This window comes from Anabrus simplex, chromosome 1 (genome assembly GCF_040414725.1).
Source record: "Anabrus simplex isolate iqAnaSimp1 chromosome 1, ASM4041472v1, whole genome shotgun sequence".
In the NCBI taxonomy this organism is placed as follows: Eukaryota; Metazoa; Arthropoda; class Insecta; order Orthoptera; family Tettigoniidae; genus Anabrus; species Anabrus simplex.
The window spans coordinates 640,785,821-640,809,050 of record NC_090265.1 but is presented as its reverse complement, the minus strand read 5'-3'; the positions used below and the strand labels follow the sequence as shown (position 1 = coordinate 640,809,050).

General features: G+C 38.9%; 1 protein-coding gene across 1 annotated transcript in view; it reads right to left on the bottom strand.

The window, feature by feature from the left end:
* The window catches only part of LOC136871597 (cohesin subunit SA-1), a 283,758-nt gene that overhangs the window by 5,965 nt on the left and 254,563 nt on the right, over positions 1-23,230 (bottom strand). The window contains exon 18 of the mRNA XM_067145050.2: positions 12,196-12,352. Within this exon, the coding sequence (XP_067001151.2) occupies positions 12,205-12,352 (148 nt within the window). The 3' untranslated portion in view covers positions 12,196-12,204. The remainder of the gene's footprint in view (positions 1-12,195; positions 12,353-23,230) is intronic.

The window sequence follows — 23,230 nt, the reverse complement described above, 5'->3', positions numbered from 1 at the left end:
CCCTACCTGAGTCTGACATTGCTTCCATTTATTTGAGCCAGGCTCCTCACTTTCATCTTTCCTATCTGATCACTCATAGTCAACTCCTCCTTTCCCAACCCTGGTGGTATTAGGTTAGCGAGATCTAGTGGGGTGTCATTTCTCCACACCCTTGGAGGCTCTTCTTCCCTTCTTTTCCAGACACCTTCACTCTTTGAAGGTCAGGTCTCCACCATTTCATCCCTCCAATCAGTATTAAGGGAGGATGATTATCCTCTTGTCCTTCCTCTCAAAAGAGCAAATACCACCAACAAAGCAGCAAGCTGGTTATGCGGTTCAGGCAATGTAGTTGTTAGCTTGCATTAGGGAGATCATGGGTTCAAACCCCACTATCAGCAGCTCTAAAGACAGTATGCTATGGTTTATTATTTACATGCCAGGCAATTAGAGCCCATTGTAGTGCTGAAGTGTTTTTTTTTTTTTTTTTTTTGCTATTTGCTTTACGTCGCACCGACACAGATAGGTCTTATGGCGACGATGGGATGGGAAAGACCTAGGAATGGAAAGGAAGTGGCCGTGGCCTTAATTAAGGTACAGCCCCAGCATTTTCTCGGTGTGAAAATGGGAAACCATGGAAAACCAACTTCAGGGCTGCGAACAGTGGGGTTCGAACCCACTATCTCCCAATTGTGCTGAAGTTTGGTTTGGTCCATAAAATCACAGAGTGCTCAATGGGATGCAAGGTAGCTATCCATCATCTACAAACATTAGCTCCCTAGTGTTGTCTTTAATGTGATCCAGCATAACTAACAACAAATGCTAATTACTCAGACCAAAATATGCCAACAACTACTGTAGAATAATCACTTCAATACGACTTTTCCAAACAATAAATGATCATATATAAAAAATAGTTAATTATAGTAATTACAATGCCACTGCAATGAATCTGAAACAGAGTACTGTACTGGTTACGACTGTACATGCATATTTTTTGAGAGTGGATCGTATTTTATCACCACGCGTATTACTCCGTGCAAGCCTGGTTTGTTTACATTCAGCAGGACGAGCGAGCAAGCTGAGAACAGCTGTATGCGTGACGTAGCCGCAGGGGCTAGTTAGATCACCCGCCTGTCATGCCACGTGCAGCTAGCCTGAACTCGTATGTTCCAGATTCAAGCGTCACACCTTCCGGAACATTCGATGGAGAAAAAATTTAAAACTCCTATAATAATTGTGGTAGCGACTTGATCAACATGTAATTTTAAAGGGAATTACATAAACGTCGCAATGCTTGAATTTCAAGAAAATCCGTCGAGGGATTTAGGAGATAACCAGCTTCACGGCATATGTGACGTAGATGTCCCCAAACCAAATATAAGGAGGGCTCAATATAGCCTGATATCTCAGTCAGTCAGTGACAGTCGAGTAGTCAGCGTGGCTCTACTTGCTGCCATAATCGTCGGAAGCTATCTCCGTGTGGTTATAGTCTCACTGGGGAACTCTGAATTTCCTCGAAGTCTTTATTTACGAGTGCTGAATTCTTCTAAGTCTTTATAAATGGGACTTGTAATATTTACGAGTGTTGAAGAACTCTGAATTCTTCTAAGTCTTTATAAATGAGACTTGTAATATTTACGAGTGTTGAGGAACTCTGAATTCTTCTAAGTCTTTATAAATAAGACTTGTAATATTTACCAGTGATGGACTTTAAATTTTCGCCAGTAATTATTCAAAGACTTGTGATATTTACGAGTGATGAACTCTAACATTATTCAAAATTTTCATGAGCGTAGACTTGTGATTTTCACCAGTGATTATTCAAAGACTTGTAATATTTACCAGTGCTGGACTCTAATTTTGCACCAGTAAGACTTGTCATATTTAGCAGTGATGGACTAACTTTTCGCCAGTGATTATTCAAGGACTTGAAATATTCACGAGTGATGAACTCTAAATTTGTTCGAAGTTTCCATGAGCATAAACTTGTGATTCTTGCCAGTGATTACTTAAAGACTTGTAAATTTTGCCATTGATGAACTATAACATAATTGAAAGTCTTCATGAACACGGACTTGTCATTTCCATGAGTGTTAAAGAGTGAATTCTTGAAAGTCTTTATAAACATTGACTAGTGATTTTACTAATGGTGTGAAAACTAATTATTTAAGGTTTTCATGAACTTTGACTTATCAATTCTGCGAGTGACGAAGAACACATTTTTGGAGTTTTGTGGGCATCAACCTCATTGTACTTGGGTAATGTGATTACCCTCAACATCGTCAGGAACCAGCGGAGGTCATCACGAGCATCAGGAATTTGAGGCGTATGCCATGCAACCAACCTGGATGGTCCGTCCGCATCTTGACGGAGTACTTGGGCATCTTCTGGAACGTGTTCCAGCCGGTGCGGCCTGGTGAGCTGGAGACCCGGGCCATTTAAAGGACAATGTGGGAGACAACCCCTATCTACCATGAGGTGATGTGCAATTTAATATGCATTACATGAATAAACTCTTATCAAATCAGATTCAAACTTTTCTTGTAGATGGGACCCTGCCTCCTGTACCAAGCCCTAGCTAATATTCATCCAGTTTAGCCCTGAGAACTATTCCATGCTTACATTGAAAATAAATCTTAAAGTCGGGCTCTTTTACTGGTACAGTACCTCATGTTCTTGCTCCCTGCTCCAAACAGATACATCATGCATTGTTGAATGGAGCAATGTAGATGCTTCTTGTATCTAAATTATTGTAGGTTAAAATGAAATACCTTAATAGTGCCTGATGTTTTATTCAGAATCGTGATCAAGATTATAAAATGAAATACTTTAACTGAACTTAGGCTCTGGGCTGAGTATTCCACAACTCTGTTGTCCAGCTTCTGTAAAGGTTCTTGTATGTCATCACAAGCTCACTCAGGAGAAATTGATCTATGTTCCAGCTAAATGTTACCACAACATGTAGTATACAACAGAGCATGCACACAGGTTCTCTCAGTTACTCACTACCAGTTACTACAGTTTACTGGCATTAATAACATTCTGATATAATATCATATGAATTAAAATCTCTTCCCCTCCTCAGGACCAAAAGGCAATTTACAGTATGCAACAACTCTACATATTCTTGTTGTCAGTAAGAATGTCTAGCCATGAGCCACTGCTGGAATATCACCCTACAGTCCTTGTTCCACACTCTTAATTTTTAACCCGCAAGTGGTTGCTAGCCGAAATGTAACGTGAGACTTTCTCTCACATTAAAATAAATGACATTTTTCACAGTTTTGTGGGGCGTACGGCTGAATTTTACTACTGAAATGAAATGCAACTTCTACCTTATATATTTTAGATAAAAATGAAATGATTAGCAGAGAGAGAGAGAGAGAGAGATGGCGTATGGGTTTTAGCGCCGGGAGTGTGCGAGGACAAGTTCGGCTCGTCAAATGCAGGTCTTTTGATTTGACGCCCATACATGACCTGCGTGTCATGATGAGGATGAAATGATGATGACAACATATACACCCAGCCCCCGTGTCAGCGAAATTAACCAATTAAGGTTAAAATTCCCGACCCCGCCGGGAAACAAACACGGGACTTCTGTGACCAAAGGCCAGCAGGCTAACCATTTAGCCATGGAGCCGGACATGATTAGCTGTTTATTAAAGACACAAATTGCTACCTAAAAATAACATATGCAATGTACATAAAAGTAACTTCCGTCCTGAAATTGTAAAAAATAAAATCTCACACATGCATTACATCTAGTAATATTTACGTACAAAGCAAGGTTTCTGAACACAATAACATTTTCAAAAACAAGAAGTGCTCATAATACAAATACTAACGCGTACAACAGGAGTAAGTTTTCCGCTCCACTTCAAAATAACACCAACGTCATTAGTCGCGCGATGAGAGAAACTCTCATGCAGCGCGCATGGACACATAGAAACCTTTGTTCTCACTAGGGGAGGAGGTGCTTACCCTTCAAATGTGAATCGCTCTATTCATGACAGTTATAAACTCAGACAGAAGGGGGAACAGCCACCTCTCTTTGATCACTGTGAAGTAATATCACAATAAAAAATGTGAGAGAAAATCTCATATAGCGACCACTCGCGGGTTAACTGTTAGAAATTCCTTGGTGGCTACAGTATATTAGTAGAGTCTTACCAACTTCCCTCTTCTCTTAACTCAGTTCACTACAAAATTTGTTACAACCCCATTCATTTTAAAACCTATCTATCTGTTACCCATTGGCTCAAGTTTCACTTTCATTGAGCACTACAATTAATTTATTTACACCCATATTGGAGCACCAAAATCAACCTTATACAATAAAATCTTCAAAACATAAGTACATTAAAAAATAAGTTCATTTTTTAAAACTTGATCATTTCTTCTTTTCTCAAAACTTCTTCATTCTAGATGAACTTGCAGCCCGTTCTTCTGCTGATATAACATACTGCTTACGTTTTGATGTTTCAAGTGATAATTTTGTATATTTCTTGTTTAGAATCTTCTTCTCTTCCCTATTTTCAATTTGCTCTGTAGTAATTTTCAATTCATCAAAAATCCATTTATATTTCTTTAAACCAAGTGTTTTTTGCTTTACTATCCCAAAAGAAATCAAAAAGTTGTTTTAGGAGTTCCAAAAGATGCAATCCTCCGTTTTCTGATCGTGTCAATAATTGATTCACTTTCCTTGTAAATTACTGAATTGGGTACAAGTCTCCACCTGATGATTTTTATTAATAATTGTCTGGAGAATTCTTCTATCCACTTTCTGCAGCTTGTCTGTTGTTGCTTGGGTATTAAGTTTGAATAAGGTTCCGCTTACATACATTGCTTCTGGTTTCATGACGGAGTTATAATGGTGAAATTTAGCTTTAATTGAAAGAGACTGTTTTTTGTAACCCGGCCATGTAATTTGTTGTGCTCGTCCCAATTGTAGAGTTCTATTATCTACGGATGCTTTTTCATTAGCATTCCAAATGACAGTTTCACCAAGATATTTAAATTTATTTACAACTTTTATTTTCTGAGTAGCTGGCCCCATGGTGTAGGGGTAGCATGCCTGCCTCTTACCCGGAGGCCCTGGGTTCGATTCCCAGCCAGGTCAGGGATTTTTACCTGGACCTGAGGGCTGGTTCGAGGTCCACTCAGCATACATGATTAGAATTGAGAAGCTATCTGACAGTGAGACAGCGGCCCCGGTCTAGAAAGCCAAGAATAACGGCCGAGAGGATTTGTTGTGCTGCCCTCACGACACCTTGTAATCTGCAGACCTTCGGGCTGAGCAGCTGTCGCTTGGTAGGCTAAGGCCCTTCAAGGGCTGTAGTGACATGTGGTTTGGGGTTTGGTTTTTCTGAGTATGTGGAGTGTCAACTTTAATGGATGGCATCATTTCTGTTTTCTCAAAAGATATTTTCAATCCAACCTTTGCTGCTGATCTTACTAGTTCCTCTACTTGAAATTTTGCTTCTTCTATACTATTTGCTAATAGTGCCAGATCATCAGCAAATGCAAGACAATTTAGTCAAATGTTTCTTCCAATCTTAACAGTCGGAGGTCATACCTTACTCCAATCACGCATAATCTTTCCCAGCACACAATTAAACATCAATGGGGATAATCCATCTCCCTGTCAAAGACTAGTATGAATTTCAAATGGTTCAGAGATTTCATTTCTGAACTTAACTTTAGACTTTGTGTCTACACTACACTTTATACAAGAATGTTTATAAATAATCTTCCTAAAACAACCAAGACATATTTTAGGAATAAATATTTCGCACAGACGCTGACAGGTCTTACGGCGACGATGGGATAGGGCAGGACTAGCAAAAGGAAGAATGTAACCACGGCCTAGATTAATGTACAGCGTAAAAACGGTAAAAAAGGTGTAAAAACGGAAAACTGCGGAACACAATCTTCAGGGCTGTCGATAGTGGGGTTCGAACCCACCATCTTCCAAATGCAAACTAACAGCTATGTTCCCCAAACTCCATAGCCAACATGCTCAGTACATCCAAGTCATTATTTCATGCTAACAGAGTTCTTTGAGGAAGAAATTTTCTTATATTTCCTTATATAGTCGAACCTGCCCTTATTCAGCGGACACCTCTCTATAAGGTCAATTTTCCTCGGAACCGATTTTATTTTACATAAGACAAGTGTTAAATTGGCCTAATTTAAGCAGACACCTTGAACTCCGGACATCGCCATTTGTACCGTCCACTTGACTTAAGCGGACACTTTACACGTTGCAGGACAACTTATTATGCCGGACCACATGTCATCCTTTCTTTTAAAACCATTCTTCAGACATAAGGAAATCTGTTTTGAATGTTTGTACTATTTTGAGTGCAACGGGAGAGAAGGTACATCGGAATGCAGTTCTACCTAGTGGTGTATAGGCCTATTCCGAGAATTCTAATTGCCCAGAAATGCCGCCAGAAACTGTTGAGTCACTAGTTACCTAGGGATATTTTCCCCTTCTTGCATTATTCTATTCATAACTTGGATTGTCGCTCATAAGGTTGAGCTCAGGTAGTCAACTTGAGAAGGAAAAGACAGTACAGGTGCTAATTAGTGAGACAGAAATACCGTAGCATTTCAGTTGTCTGTTAAACATGAGATCTCGAGGCAAGAAGAAATGTGATTATAAAAAGCGACAAGGGACTTTCAGTGATAAAGCTTGCCAAAAAATTCAACTGCAGGAAAACTCAAATAAACGCTATTGTGAAGAATAGAACTCAAATTTTACATGAGTGGGAGGAAAATAGGAATCGAGGAGTGTGTGGTAGGTGTGTCATCAAGAAAGAACAGCAGAATTGCATTTTTGTCATCAAGAAAGGACAGCAGGATTTCATTTTTGTTTGTAATATTTTGTAATAATAATAATGTTATTTGCTTTACGTCCCACTAACTACTTGTACGGTTTTCGGAGGCGCTGAGGTGCCAGAATTTAGTCCCGCAGGAGTTCTTTTACGTAACCGTCTGAGCCACTCAGCCCAGCTGTAATATTTTGTATTTTGAGAAAGGAAGAAATAAGAACTCTGGACTCTGCTGGAATATTTTTTTATGTAACTGGAACAAAACATTAATTTAAATATGTTTGTAATATTTTTTAAAAAATAGGGAAACGTTACGATATAATTGAACAGTATGAACATTGCAAGATGCAAAAGTATTTTGAAGTGATTGTTGTATTCAAATTTTATGTAACTTGTCCAAATGTCTATTTGATGTTTGTAATGTGATTTGTATATCAAGATGTAATTTAATAACATTTGAAAATGTAAAGATGCTTTAGTTGTGAAACATCCTATACCGCACGTGCGGTTACCGATGTTGAAATAGGTGATGTAATTCCTCTTGCATCAGTAGGCCAGGAAATGACCATATATGGTCATGCAATTGAATCGTGCAGTCGAGTAAGGAACTAAGTCAAAATCGGCCATTTACATTTTATTGCCTCATTTACCTCACATAACCGAGCCCTATTCTTAGGTAAAGGAAAGAAATAAGTCAGCCTTCTCCTTGTGGGAGAAACAGTGGATGGACATCAGGCATATTCTGAAGAAATGCACTAAGTCATCGACTTAGTGCGTTTCTTCACCACTTGCAATTCATGACTTAATTCCATTCTTGGCCGCACGTTGCATGCGATGTAGGTATAACAGGGGTTTTTCAATTTACGGCATTGGTACAACACAAAGGACAACATACTGGAGGGAAACAGAAATCGTACGGTACATGGTGGGTTATTGTGTACAGTATTTCAGTTTGTATCTCAGTCGATGACAAAGTGATCTTATGTTTTAGAAATAATACTCCGAAAAGGAAGGCACAGCCTGAGGGCCATAAACATAGTGTTCTGAAACACGCAAGACTCAGAGGACTGGCATATGTGAATAAACGTGGGAGAGTTATGGAAGGCAAAGAAACCAGTTCTGACTGCAAGTAAGTAAGGAGCTTGAGAAGTATTACTAGGAATTGTTTAGTTAATAATATTCTAACATACAACCAAACTTTCTACTCTTGTTTTAGATAACAAGACGTATAGTACAGATTTATACTTAGTATTAATAATAATCTGTTATTCTTCTAGATGCAGAAAGAAGTGCTTTGAGATTATCAACGAAGAGGCTCGCATGTCCATTATTTCCAAGTTTCTTCAACTTCCCAGTAAGGATGCACAAAATTTACACTTGCAGCGCCTCATCAAGAGGAATGAAATTAAGATCAGAAGACCGAGGAATGAAAATTCAAAGCAGCGAGCAGCCAAGTTCCACTTACTTTGTTGTGCATGGCAACAATAGAAAGAAGGTATTTAGTTCAGCTTTTATGAGCATCCATGCAGTCACTCAGAAAAGAGTATTCTGTATCACAATGCTTCTTCTTCGTGGAGAAATTCCCAGGGACAAGAGAGGAACCAATCCAAATACCAGAAAGATACCGGAAGATGTCACTAAACTGATATCTGATCATATTCAATCATTCCCTCTGAAACGGACTCATTACGGAGGGAAAGAAGTGCATTACGTAGATGCCCACTTAACTATTAAAGAAATGCACAACATGTTTGTCACAAAATACCCGGAGTGTGGAGTCAAGTAACAGCTTCTACAGAACGTATTTTGTTGAGAATTATAACTACCAATTTGGACGACCACAGATCGATGTCTGCAGCAAGTGTGAGGAGTTCACAGCTAAACTTAGGAGTCCACATATTTGTGAATCAGCAAAGCGTGCAGCTCAGGCTGAATATGATGTTCATAAAAGAAGAAGCAGGAAATTCTACAGATCTTTGAAAGAAGTTGCAACACTATGCAGAACAAATGACAAAGTGACAGGCCTTGCTTTTGACACTATGCAAAATTTGCCCCTCCCACACATACCGGTGCAAGAAGTGTTTTACATGAGACTGTTGTGGGTGAATGTTTGTATTCATGATCTTGCAACGGACAAGTGTGTTGTGTATATGTATCATGAAGGCCAAAGAAAGAAGGGTGCGAATGAAGTTGCTTCTTTCCTGAAAGATTATATAGACGAATTTGTGTCAGAAAATGTTGATCAGTTACACATTTTCTCTGATGGTTCTCCAGGCCAAAATAAGAACCATACGGTCATAAGACTAATGCTAGGCCTGGCAGCTTCAAGTCGATTTAAGGAGATTAGACAGTACTTTCCCGAGAGGGGTCATTCATTCCTACCATGCGACAGGGACTTTGGGGTATTAAGAAAAACATTTAAAAAATAGGCAGAGTTTATACTATCGAAGAGTATATGGCAATTATTGTAAACAGCAAAGCAAATGTTACAGTTAAGTTAGTAGACTCATGTGCAGTATTTAATTTTGACAAGTGGTGGCCTGAGTTTTTTTTTAAAGTGACTGTATCAGCTAAAACATGGACAAAGAATACTCCTTGTGCTGGAAAGATTGCATTTTCTCCTTCTTCGTTTAAAGAATACAGATATAGGGCAGAGAAACCAGGAGTTCTTGTAGCACTTCCCTTCATAAACAGCATTGTGAAACATACGTTTCATCTTGGGAAAGGTAACTTTTGCACATTTTCCTTGCAACCAGTGGCAGCATATCCAGAGGGTGGGGTTCCAATAAAAGCTGAGAAGATTAAGGACTTGCGTAAACTGTTGAAATATGTTGCAAATGAGGATGCTTTGGCATTTTATTTGGACATTATTTCACAGCCAATGAATTCCCCTTAGGTTAGTAGTCTCAGTTGTAATTCTGCAGTTATTTGGCGCTTCAAGGTCATTTGTATTTGTTTTCCCTGTTTTTTTTTTTTTTTTTTTTTTTTTGCTGTTGGATAAACTGTAAACAGTGCTTATGTATTGCATTATGCTATGTTTAATATATAACAAAGGTTGGTGTAGTTCGTATGAGAGATTTATTCCCAACTCCCAAATTTTTTTCAGTGTTATTGGAGAAAGGAACTAAGTCAAAAAAGTTCAAACGAAGAAAAATTTATAAATTTTTCTTGAACATTTTCCTGTTACCTCCATTACATATCTATCACTGATCTAAATATTATATAAAATAATGTGAACTATTCATTGAAGCGTTTCGAAGAAAATAAGTTTTTTACTCTCCTGAAAAGTAGCAAAATCTGACTTAGTTCCTTACTTGACTGCACAATTCAATTGTATTGGCAAACGGGAATCTAGTAGAAATTGCATCCCATTGGGTGATTGTGATTTGTCAATTTCCGGCCTTTTGCCGGCTTCGGGAAAGTGATGCATGTGCTCGAGGTCATTTCCATCTGACCGTCCTCGAGTGCAGTTGCGCTCAAGGAGTTCCCCTTGGGAACTCCAGCTTTCTGCGGTAAGTGCTATTTCCATGTTATTCTCAATGTTTCTGATTTAGTTTGATTTAATTTAATTCCTTTTGTATTCCAGTATTTCCTTGCTTAATGTAATTTTTAAAGTTTTAAATTTAACGTGTCTGAGTTTACCCTAGATTCCTGTCGTTTGTAATTTCAAGTCTTCACCTGTTTTAAAAAAAATCAATAATCCATTCATTTGTGTTTTTGGATTCGTAATTGTATCCGTTTGTCAAATGTGTTAAGTAACAGCTGCTCTATCATTTAACTTTGTTTCTTGTAATTTTTCATTTGTTATTTTTAATATAGTTGTGCTAGTGGGTGATTCTTGTGAACCTTTTCTCCCCCATAATGCCATACCTTCCCATGGACCTCATAGGGCTCCTGCATCTTCCACAATCCTTTCTTAGTTGTCATTATTAGGCCTATAAGTTCCTAAGCGTATGATTTGATTTTGCGGATTGATAGCTACCGTCATGTTTCCAAGTTTTGATATGAATTCACCGTCACTGTGTTATTTTACTATTTCCCTATCCTCATTAAGTGTCAATTATTATAATCATCGTTTATTGTTATTTTCGTATTATTATTATTATTATTATTCTATTTACTATTATTATTAGTATGTGTAAGCGTAATTATCCCGATTACGGGTACAGAGTGAAAAGAAAGCGGGAGTCAGTTTTTTTAGAAGTGAAAGTTGCGGTATATGAGTGGTTCAAATGTGTTGGAGTGAAGAAACTGTGTGTGAATGGACCAATTTTACAAGAAAAAGCTTGAGAAATCACAATAAGCTGAAAGTTGAGAATTTTGTAGCTAGCAATGGTTGGTTAGATTGTTTTAGAAAACGTCATAACGTTAGTTTCAAAACAATCCGTGGAGAAGATGGTGATGTGTCTGCGACTGAAGTAGCGTATTGGAAAGATAGGTTACCAGACATTTTGAATAGTTATGAAGTGAAAGACATTTTGAGTGTTGATGAAACTCGTCTGTTCTTTAGGGCAATCCCGAAGAAGTAACTAACTTTGCCGAATGAAAGTTGGAAGGGTGGGGAAAATGTCAAAAGAAAGAATCACCATCATGTTTTGTTGTAACACACTTGGTGAAAAGGAAAATCCTATAATAATCGGTAAATCCTTGAGACCCAGGTGCTTTAAAAACATGGACTTAAATTGTCTTGGTGTTGAATGGCATGTGAATAAAAAGGCATGGATGACGTCAGCAATATTGGAGAATTGGCTCCTAGCTTTGGATTCCAAGATGAAGGCCAGAAACCATAATGGGACCTTATTGCTAGATAAGGCTACCTGTCATCCAGAAATACGGCTTTCAAATGTAAAACTCTTGTTCCTTCCACTCAATACCACTTCTCATCTTCAGCCGTTGGATCAGCATTCAAATTTGACTATTGTAAGAGGGTTTTACGGTCGTTAGTGGCTTACATTTTCCCTCGGAACCGACGGTGTCCGCAGAAGGGAGGTTCGACTGTATTTACCTCAGTCATCACTCATTATTTTGTTCCCAAGTAGTGGAGATGACTTTTCACTTTTCATGTGCCATTTTCATATTAATGGCTCTAGGCTGCATATCATTACACTTGTTTCCCCCTAATTTATTTCCATACACAATAATTCTTCAAGATGATTCTTGTAATTTAATTCTATCAGATTATCTGCCAAGTTAACTAACATGACAATGCAACACAGTATAATGACCGTGATCTCTTCACTAAGAAATTTTATTCCCACTCAAAGTTTCTCCCTAATCTCACAGAAAATGTAAAGGAAAAAATAATGCAAATGGTAATTCCTACTGAATTAACGTTTTTAAGAACTAGGGGAAAATAAAGAGCCAAAAATGGTTGCCTTACCTGCTGCTGTTAGTGCTGTATATATGGCGTAGAAGATGGATGGATTAGTGTGCCTGATATCTCTGGAATATCTGAAATAGTCAGTAAAGGTGACTCAGGGAGACTACGTTGGTGTCGAAGTTGTCCAGAAGGGTGACGAATCACTTTCACTGGTAGCCTGTTGCAAATAATGATAAAAATTTAAAACCAAAATAAAAATATGATCAAGAAATGTAATTATACAGATAAAATATATACACAGATATCATATCATACCTACAACAAAAACTGTATATTTTACACATCTTAATGCAAAACTTGAAATGAGTAAAGGTGTGCAGGAATTATACTGACTCACCAAACCGAGACATTGCAAAACAGACTACATCCAGCACATCTATGGCATCAATGATGAAACAGGAAACTCATTGGTTGATTGGAAGAAGGAAAGAGAGATCTGGCAGAGCTACTTCAAGAAGATCTCAACTGAGGAATTTCCCCATTCACCAATCCCAGCCACTCTCAACAGTGGGGTACAGCAGAATGGTTAGTATGACTCTTCAAGCAGATTATTAAAGAGGATTGAACACTGACCGGTTAGCAATGGAACATCACCATACCCATCTTCAGAAAGAAGGGAAGCCCAGCTGAATTTGCTGATTACCACCTGATCCAGCTTTTGAATCATGCGATGGAGGCTTTTGAATGTGTTCTTGATAAAAAGATTTGTGAGATCATAGAGCTTTCCAGAATCCAAGCTGGATTTGTGAAGAATTGTGGCACAATTGATGCAATCCATGCTGCATGGCTCTTGGTTGAAAAACACCATGAAAAGAACAAGCCGGCCTATCTTGCTTTCCTGGACCTTGAGAAGGCCTTCGATCACGTACCATATGACATCATATGGCTAATACTACGAGAACATGCTACACCAGAATGCCTTGACAACTGGGTGCAGCTGTTTTATGTAGACCCAAGGAGCTATGTTCAGGCTGCTGCAGGAGCATCCAGTGACTTTCCCATCATGGACACTGTAACAGCAGAGCTGCGCTATTCTTTGTCATGGATGCTTCTCTACTCTGATGATGTCATGTTGACCTGTGAGACCCAGGTTGATCTGCAAGGGCAAACCCAGGAATGGAGTGAATGGCTGGTGCAATATGGCCTGTACCTCAATAAAAATAAGACTGAATACATGATGTCACATACACAAGCTATCAGAACCATTCAGGTAAATGGTGAGGACCTGCCACGAGTGACGAGATTCAAGTATCCTCAAGTATCCTGGCTCCACGATTACTGATGATGGCTGACTTGTTGAAGAGATCAATGCAAGGATAACCCCAGCCTGGATGAAATGGCATACAATAACTGGCATCACTTGCAACCAGAGGATGAAAAATAATCTCAAATATAAAATCTATCATACTGTCATCCGACTTCTTGCTCGGTATGGTTGCGAATATTGGCGGACTATAACTGAGAGAGCGTGTCAACTGGGTGTTACAGAGATGAAGATACTGAAGTGGACAGCTTGGATCACCAAACTGGATCGCATTTCCAATGAAGCCATCAGGGAGAGATTTGGCTTTTACTAATTCAAGACAAAATGTGCAAGTCATCTATGATGGTTTGGACTTGTACCTAGGACAGGAGCTGATACTAGCATGAAGATGACCAAACCAGTGATGGGCCAATGCTCTTCATAAAGATCTGAACAGTGTCAGTCTCCAATCTGACATGGCCCAGGACAGAACTAAATGAAGACGAGCCCATGTAGTGAACCCCACCAGCAGGAGGGACAAACGCTGAAGAAAAAGAAGTGATATATACATAGATAGATTTAAGAGTTGTTTAATTGAAACATAGACAGTATCTAAAAACTTACACTATATCTATTGAGGAACATACACTTTACATCAAAATGACAGCATACCAATGATAGTCTGAGAGAGTCTAAAGATATTTAGTCCCCGCTGTTCAGACTTTACGAGGCTGTTTTCAGTTTGAAAATTTTTGAACATAAAGGTAGCTTCCTTTCCGCAATTAATCGGCCTTCTATATACAAAGACTACGGGTTTTTTTCTACCTTTTGGCTAGACAACATGTCCAATTTTTCTAATTGGTACGAATTGAGGCATGCTATACATAACTATTTTCTATCCCTTGAAGTTCGACATAAGTTAAGTACTGAATTCATTCGACGTCATCAGTTACCTAATGAACTGGCCCATGATTATTTTTAGACTCAATCATCACCTATAGTGATATTCTGAACATTTCCTATAACACTTCTGTATTGATTTCCATTATGCAGTTCTATGCTGTTCCATCATTTCGTCTGCTCTTTAATGTACTTAATCCTCCTGTCTCTCTTTTTCAATATAATTTAGCTCATCAACATACTGTTAATTCCCTAGGTGACCGTTCATATTATGCATCGGTTCCCCCACCAGTCATTTCCTCCACCCCATCATATCTATCATTGCCTTCCGCCTCCACCCCTGCTGTTCGTTCTTCTGTAACTTGTTTTCGTTGTAAACTACCTGGTCATATTGCTAAATATTGTAATACTCAGCTGTTGGGAAACACCCTTCACCCATGTCGTTAGGCAGTAGACGTCTATGTGTGGAAAATCTGCCCTTTGTAACTCAATCTACCTCTGTGACACCTCCTTCCGAATTCTCTATTGATTGTGCCTCATTTTTACCCCCTACGTCTCATGTTTTTGTAACTGCAAACAATCTATCATCTGTCACCTTACTTGACTCAGGTGCTGCTGTTTCTCTTATTAGTTTCCAGTTTTATGAATCTTTAAAATCAAATTTTCCTCACTTACATTATCTTCCAGCTTCCACTCGATGTCTTTCTGCCTCAAATCAACCCTTACATATTCTTGGTACTATCTCTTTGCATATCAAAATGCAATACTTTTCTTGGCCTTTCACCTTTTTGGTTGTAAAAGATTTATCATCCCCTATGATTTTGGGTTATGATTTTTTTCTCATACTGGTCTTGTTCTTTTTCTCTTAGTATTAATTCGTTTCATTCTGATCACGTCCAAGCCTTGCTTACTGAATTCTCTGACGTCATCACCATCACCTTGGGTACTGTTAAAAATTTCTCTGCACATATTAATCTTACTGATTCTACTCCTGTCCGTTCTTCCCCCTATTTCCTCAGTGCCCCTAGAATGAAGGTCTTGAATCAATTAATTGATAAAATGTTGAAAGATAATACCATTATTCCCTCATCTTCCAATTACGCTTCACCTGCTTTTGTTGTCGATAAGCCTGATGGCTCCGCAAGATTTATTGTGGATTATAGAAAACTCAATCATAAGATAGTATATGACGCTTATCCTATGCCTAAATTAAACTCTGCTTTTCAACACTTTTCTGGTTCTAAATATTTTACTATTTTTGATCTTAATTCCGCTTACAATCAACTTCCCTTGGACGAAATCAGTTCTCGTTATACTGCTTTCATTACTCCCAATGGTCTGTATCAATTTAAAAAGTTCCCTTTGGTTTAAACCTAGGTTCTCAGATAATGCAACACTTTGTGGATTCCTTATTTTCAGACATTAAGTATATATATTTGTTCCCCTTCATTGATGACATTTTGATTTATTCCTCTCATCTCCAATCTCATTTGTCCCATGTTTGTGAAGTCCTCACTCATCTTCGCAACGTTGGCTTAACTGTAAATCCATGAAAAGTCTTGATTGCTCAAACTTCTATTCAATTTCTTGGACATATTTTAAGTTCTCAAGGTATTGCAGTTGATCCCGATAGAGTCTTCGCCATCCATAAAATACCACCTGCCACCAATTTAAAACACTTACGCTCCTTTTTTGGGATGGTTGGGTTTTATGCTAAGTACATTCCTAACTTTTCATCCATTTCTGAACCCTTAAATCTTCTTAAAAGAAAAGGTGTAAAATTTCAGTGGTCCTCCCATCAACAAACTGCATTTGATCTTTTGAAATCCAAACTATCTCATGCCCATCTTTTACAAATTCTGGATTTCAAAGTAGTTTTCAAACTATCTACTGATGCTTCTGATGTTGTTATTGGTGCTGTTCTACAACAAACCTTTGATGGCCAGACTCTCCCCATCGCATATTTCAGCCGCATATTGTCTTCTGTAGAACGCAAATATTCCACTTATGAAAAAGAAGTCCTTGCACTCATTCTTTGTATTGAGCATTTTGCTGACTATCTTGACCACCGTGAATTCACTGTGAGCACCGATAATCAGGCTCTTTCTTGGCTTCTTCATAATGCACCAAGAATTGGTCGCACAGGTCGTTGGTTGCTTCGATTGTCTCGATTTAAGTTTTCTCTCAAATTTGTTTCTGGCTATAATAATTCTGTTGCTGATGCTCTTTCTTGTCTTTTTGAAGACCATCAGCTTCATGGTTCTGAAATAGATTCTCTTCCTATTAATTCCATCATTTCCATTTCTTCTCTTACTAACTTTCCCCTTTCGTTTCAGTCTTGTTTACAACACCAGCAACTTGACCCATACTGTCAACAACTTGCTCGCGACCTCTCTTCTTCTAATTATTCTGGTCCATTCCGTCTCCAAAAACAATTACTTATTTTTAAACCTACTCCTAAGGCTACTCCTCGTCTTGTCCTTCCTTCTACTCTACGCTCTATGGTTTTTCAATATTTTCACGATTCCCTTGTTGGAGGGCATTTCGGTAGAGCTATGACCTATGCCCGTCTTGCCTCTCAATTTTTCTGGCCCCAAATGCATGAAGATATTTTCTCATGGGTTCGTTCTTGTCACTTATGTCAGAAACACAAGCCTTTAAATCATCTTCCATATGGAACCTATGCTGCCTCTCCTGCTACCTACCCTTCCGAAAAATTCTATATTGATATTGTCGGTCCAATTGTCAAATCCTCAAAATTGAATTCTTATATTTTTACCTTATTGGATAGTTTTTCTAAATTCCTTATTGTTCGCCCTTTGCAAAATATTTCTTCACAAATTGTTATAAATCTCTTGTCCAATCACATTTTTCCTATTACTGGTCTTCCTAAGATTCTTGTTTCTGATAATGCATCGATTTTTACTTCCAAACTTTTCTATAATTTTTGTTTTTCCTTGGGCATTAAAAAGATCTGAACTTTCCTTTACCATCCTCAAGCTAATATTGTTGAACACTACCACCGGAATTTTAAATCCTTTTTATCCATCTTTCATTCCCATGATCAAAAATCATGGGACACTGAACTTCCGTATTTTGTCTTAGCCTTAAATTCTACCATAAACACTTCTACATCTCATACCCCCGCTAAACTTTTTTTAGGTAGGAAACTCAATACCCCTCTTTCTCTAACTTGGGACTTGTCCTCCCTCTTGGATACCCCCTCTCATCTTCTCACTCATTCCCAGTTACAACTCGCCTTTCAAAAGCTCCATCAGGCCAGGGAGTTACATTAAAAAGCTTGTAATTCTCGTGTCTCAACCCCTATATTTAAGTTATTTGATCTTGTTTTTCTCAAAAATCACCCGTTTAGTTCCGCATCCCAAAATCTTTCTGCTAAACTTTCTCCTCTTTGGCTGGGTCCTTTTCAGATTCTTTCTTTTCCTTCTCCGAATACTGCCCAGCTCCAATCTCTTGAGTCCCCTATCGACATTAAAAAGGCTCTTATTTTCCTATTAAAGCCATTCCATAACTAATTTTTTTTTTTTTTTCGTAAGGTGGAAGATGGGTATTGATCAGGTCTGCTGTCCCTTTCCCCCTCTTTTTCTTTTGCTCTCTTATTGGGTTGCTGTCCATCACTCTCTTCCATTTTATACTTGTTTACTTTTCCTTTTGCTTCTGCTCACCCTGCCTTGCTCCCACTGATTAACTCTTTCATGCCTGATCCTCCCCCTCTTATAAATTTTTTCTCTTTTTTTCTTGTTTGTTATCCCCTTTTGGGATACATTTATTGATTAATATTACCATCTTTTTATTGTAAAATCATCTTGCAGACCACTAAAAATCATATTTTATTGTATACGATCCAGATCGTTTCCTTGCCTTTACCCTTTCCCCCCCCCCTTTTTTTCCTGTAATCCCCTTTCCTTTTTCCTTTCTTCTTTCTTTGTTCTTTCATGTTACTTATTTTTCTCTTTTGTTCCTTTTTTTTGCTGCATCATCCTGCTTGTCCCTGAGATGGCGCCTCTTCGGGACATCGTGGGATCTGCCTCATCTCTTGTCTTTATTTTTTGTCTCATCGGGCTTCTGCTTCATCTGCTGTCTTCATTTTCTTCACATCATGGGATCTGTGCCGCCTTTCGCCTTCATCTGTGCCACATTATACGACCTGTGCCACCCTCGTCACCATCTTCATGTCGTCATGCTGCCTCGTCACCCCTTCAGCACCAATCCTTCGGATTTTTTCTGGGTGGTGGGAGTATATTACGTGCTCCCGATCTCAACCTTTCTCTTATCTTGTGCATACTTCATCGCTCCGTTCCTGTAGACATTATACTGCTCTGCTTTCGTTCCGTCTGCTTGCTAGTCTCCCTCACTACTGCTTGGGCTCTCGCCCCTCTCCACGCCACATCTTGATGTCATCTGTCTCCAGTACTTTCTAGCCCTGCCTTCCCTGGCCTATATAACTCACTGCCTCCCTTTGATCGGCGATCAGGTGTGCTATGCATATTGTAGTAAGCAGCTGGGAGACTCGTACTTTCCGCATGGCTGGTCCGTGCTGGTTTTAACCTCACTTCAATCTTCTTCTTCAGACTGGGTGAGCAGACTTATTATTATTATGCTTTTATCTTTGCCCTTTTCGTGCCTCGATAGGCCTTGCCACTATTTTTGACTCTGGACTTAAGTCCCTTCAGGACTTAACTAAAATTATGGTGCACTAACTCTCACTTCTGTGACCTATTATCGGAGTGTGAAGGTAAAGGAGTCGTGGATCGGCAACCTTATGAGTGACCTGGAACTTTTCGTGTGGTGTAGTGAACGTCATATTCCATCATTTTGAACTGGGACGTTGCAGCCTGATCCCTACCTATTCTTCCATCCCCTTTTCTTTCGCTTCCTTATTTTTTCTTTTACCTGCTGTTTTCCCTCTTCCCTTCCTCCCTCTTTTTTTTTCTTTCTATATTACATTATGAAGATTCTAAAAAGCTATTCAATGGTAATAATCGTGATCTGCGAATCAGATAGTATATCTTCTCTTTACTTGTGAAACATTATATCTTCTTTCCTATTTTAAGCAAAGTGTGTTGATTTTCGGGGGATAAGATATTGTTTTACTTGGCCTCCTAATAGCTTAGGGAATGTTCCATTCTACTTGTGTAAAATTGATTACGCTTCCTCAAAACTTCTTTGTGGTTCGACTTTGAATGACTTCAATTCACGTAAAATTCTTCTGATTATTTTGTACTTTAACAAAACAAAACAAAAAATTATAATAACTTGTGTTTGATTGTCTGTTATACCCATTTTTTTTGTACCTGTGTATACCAAAGATAATCCATTTTACTAACTCTTGTATAATACATGTTTTTCTCTTTTTTTTGATGCTACTATAATACAAAATGTTACTTGAAACCTGTTATTTCGGGTGTTGTCATTCTTGTATCCCCTCCCATTTATTCTAAGTGTTCCTACCATGGGATTCCTCTTGGGAAAAGGCCCAAAATATATTTCATACGTTACTCCGCTGACATCTTGCGATATTATATTTTATTGCTTGTTGTTGGTTGATCACGATAATTGGACGGCGTAATTATCTCATACCTCTCACTTCCCTGCACTCTGCTTGGTCTGGTATTCTGTCACTGCACATTAGCGTATGTTTGATGGGAGTCATTCCCTCCCTCTTTTCTTAGGAATTACTATTACACTGATTACCAAGATAACGTAACATGATGTGCCCCATAGTCCGCAACATGCACAGGGGCCATTCACTTGCAATAATACGTGGGTCCAGAGACCAGCACTGAATAGCTGAACAGGAATGTTGCTTGAATTTTTTTTCCTCTTCTTAGCAAACTCACGTCTCAGAATGACCATGTCTGAAATACAAACACGAAACCACGTAGTGCAGCCAACTGTCCTGTCAGTTATTAACAGTGCTGGCAACTCTATCTATCTTTCAACTGAACAGGGCTTATTCTTTAACACAGAGCATTATGCTTTTTAGTTGTCAATGTGTAAGTCTCAGGGAACAAATTTAAGCATTTTATTTATCCCCTGTACTTACCTAGTCCTACAGCGTCATACACTTCATTCCTCTTAATCTGGGCCAATGACCTAGATGTTAGGCCCCTTTAAACTACAAGCATCATCATCCTCAACCTCTTAATCTGAAATTATTCAATGAAGAAGCTGACTTAACTTCCTTTTAACCTATGGTTTTCTTTCTTTCTCATGAACTTTTATTAGGATGTGTTCACAAAATAAACTGTAAGATTGGTCTAAGCTTACAAGTTGGGAGAGGTTACTAGAGTAATGATTAAAACATTGGAGCATTTAACTGAATATATTCACACTGTATGAGGCCTGTTCAAAAATAACCAAACTTTGAAAATACTGCACAAATGCAGTCTTGGGGGTTTCTGGTAAGTGGTGCTATATAGTTTTTTAAAAATATATATATTTTTTTACAATCTGCTTTATGTCGCACTGACACAGATAGGTCATATGGCGAGATGGGATAGGAAAGGGCTACGAGTGGGAAGTGGCAATGGCCTTAATTGAGGTACTGCCAGAGCATTTACCTGGTGTGAAAATGAGAACCTTTACCGGACGAGTTGGCCATGCGGTTAGGGGCGCGCAGCTGTGATCTCTCATCCAGGAGATAATGGGTTCGAACCCCACTGTTGGCAGCCCTGAAGATGGTTTCCCGTGGTTTCCCATTTTCACACCAGGCAAATGCTGGGGCTGTACCTTAATTCAGGCCAAGGCCGCTTCCTTCCAATTCCTAGGCCTTTCTTGTCCCATCGTCGCCATAAGACCTGTCAGTGTCGGTGCGACGTAAAGCAAATAATGATATAGATGTTGATTCCCATAGAGAATCTGAAATATTTGTCCCGAATGAGTAAATTTATAATACCAATATAAATGGTCCGTTATTGGACATAAAATTTCCAGCTAACTCATTCCTGGTTGCCAGCATTTCGCCCTCGTGTGCTAGGTTGGGCTCATCAGTTGGTACCTAGCACACCTACCAAGATGCTGGTGCATACCGTGGAGGCCACTGCACAGGCTACTTGGAGCCACCGGCAATGCCAATGCACTATGAGAGACTTCGTCTCTATACCAAAAATCGATGCCTGCTTGGCTATCAGATGATATAGATGTTGATTCCCATACGGAATCTGAAATATTTGTCCCGAATGAGTAAATTTATAATACCAATATAAATGGTCCATTACTGGACATTATAAATTTTCCAGCTAACTCATTCCTGGTTGCCAACGTTGGGCTCATCAACCTATCACACGAGGGCGAAACACTGGCAACCAGGAATGAGTTAGCTGGAAAATTTATGATGTCCAATAACGGACCATTTATATTGGTATTGTAAAGCAAATAGCCAAAAAGAATTTTTAAAAAAATCCCACAGAAAACCATCTTCAGGGCTGCTGACAGTGGGGTTCAAAGCCATTATCTCCAGGATGCATGCTAATAGCTGTGTGCCCCTAACCGCACGGCCATCTCGCTCAGTAATGTGCTATATAGTGGTATCCTTCCTAACTAATTAATCATTTGCCAAGCATTTCTGAAACAGTTATTAGTTATCTGTTAGGTTAAGAATATGCTGCCACTGTTGAGATGTCTGAATATTGAGAACATCTTTTCAACATTCAATTATACTTCAGACTGAGGAGGAAAACATTTACACAGTGGTGTGGAAAAAATTTGCAGAGATGAAAGAAAGTGTGGCTGGTCAGGTCGAATGTGAAAGTGGTGTTGTTTACAATCTTATCTGACAACTATCATAAGATGTTGTACACCATGAATTCCTACTGCAGGGTCAAACAGTGAACCGTTGTTCTTACCTCAAAGTGATGAGATATTTGACAGAAAATAACAAGAGAAAAAGACCAAACTTGTGGAGAAACAACTCCTAGAATCTCCAACCTCCCCAGCTTATTTATTGCTGTTGATCCATGAATTTCTGACAAACACGAAGACAACTATGCTTCCTCACTCCCACCTTACTCACTTGATCTAACCCTGGCAGACCTTTCCTATTCCTCAAAGTAAAATTCACCCTGAAAGGGCAATAATTTCAGTCAACTGAATTGATCATAACTGAAATTGCATGTGGAACTGTACACGATACTCCTAATTGATTACCAGGACTTTTCACGAGTGGAAATTGCATTGAGAACATTGTATTAATACATTCACGCCAATCATTTGAGCGGGCTATTTAAATGGCTGGCGCAACTATTCTAGCTGTTAGTGGTACAGCAAACAACAATTTTTTTTCACAAACATTCTAAACTAAACAAGATATGGAAACAAAATTTTGCACATACCTTAAAGAAGTTATCTAGTAACTATGGAGGGTGTGGTAGCTAAGGTCACACTTTCCTAGGTGAACGGAAAAACCGCACTTTCCAAAAAAATAGCATGTATCACTAATAATTTTATTTTTTAACCCCTTAAATGGGTATGACGTCTTTAGACGTTTTCGCGCTGGGCTTCTACAGTGGGTATGACAGTATTAGTCGATCGTAAAATTTATCGCGTATGTATCTTGACGGTGAAGGCATACGGCGTGTCCATGGAATCTATCGCATTAGTTGATATGTTTTCCACGAGATCACGCTGTGTATTGTTTTTTAGAGCTGTCACAGCTTCGTGAAATGCATTTGTTTTGGCGCCTTGCGCAAGTTCCCACGCAGCCATCTATCTCGCGAAGCTTGGCTTCCAAACGTAAAGTAGATCGGCTTGACTGTGCGGGTATTTTGACAGTTTTATAAGTGGAGGAAACATCATACTGGTGTCCTGACTGTGAAAAGGCTTTGTGTGTAACACCTTGTTTCCGCCTATACCACACAGATAACAATCTAC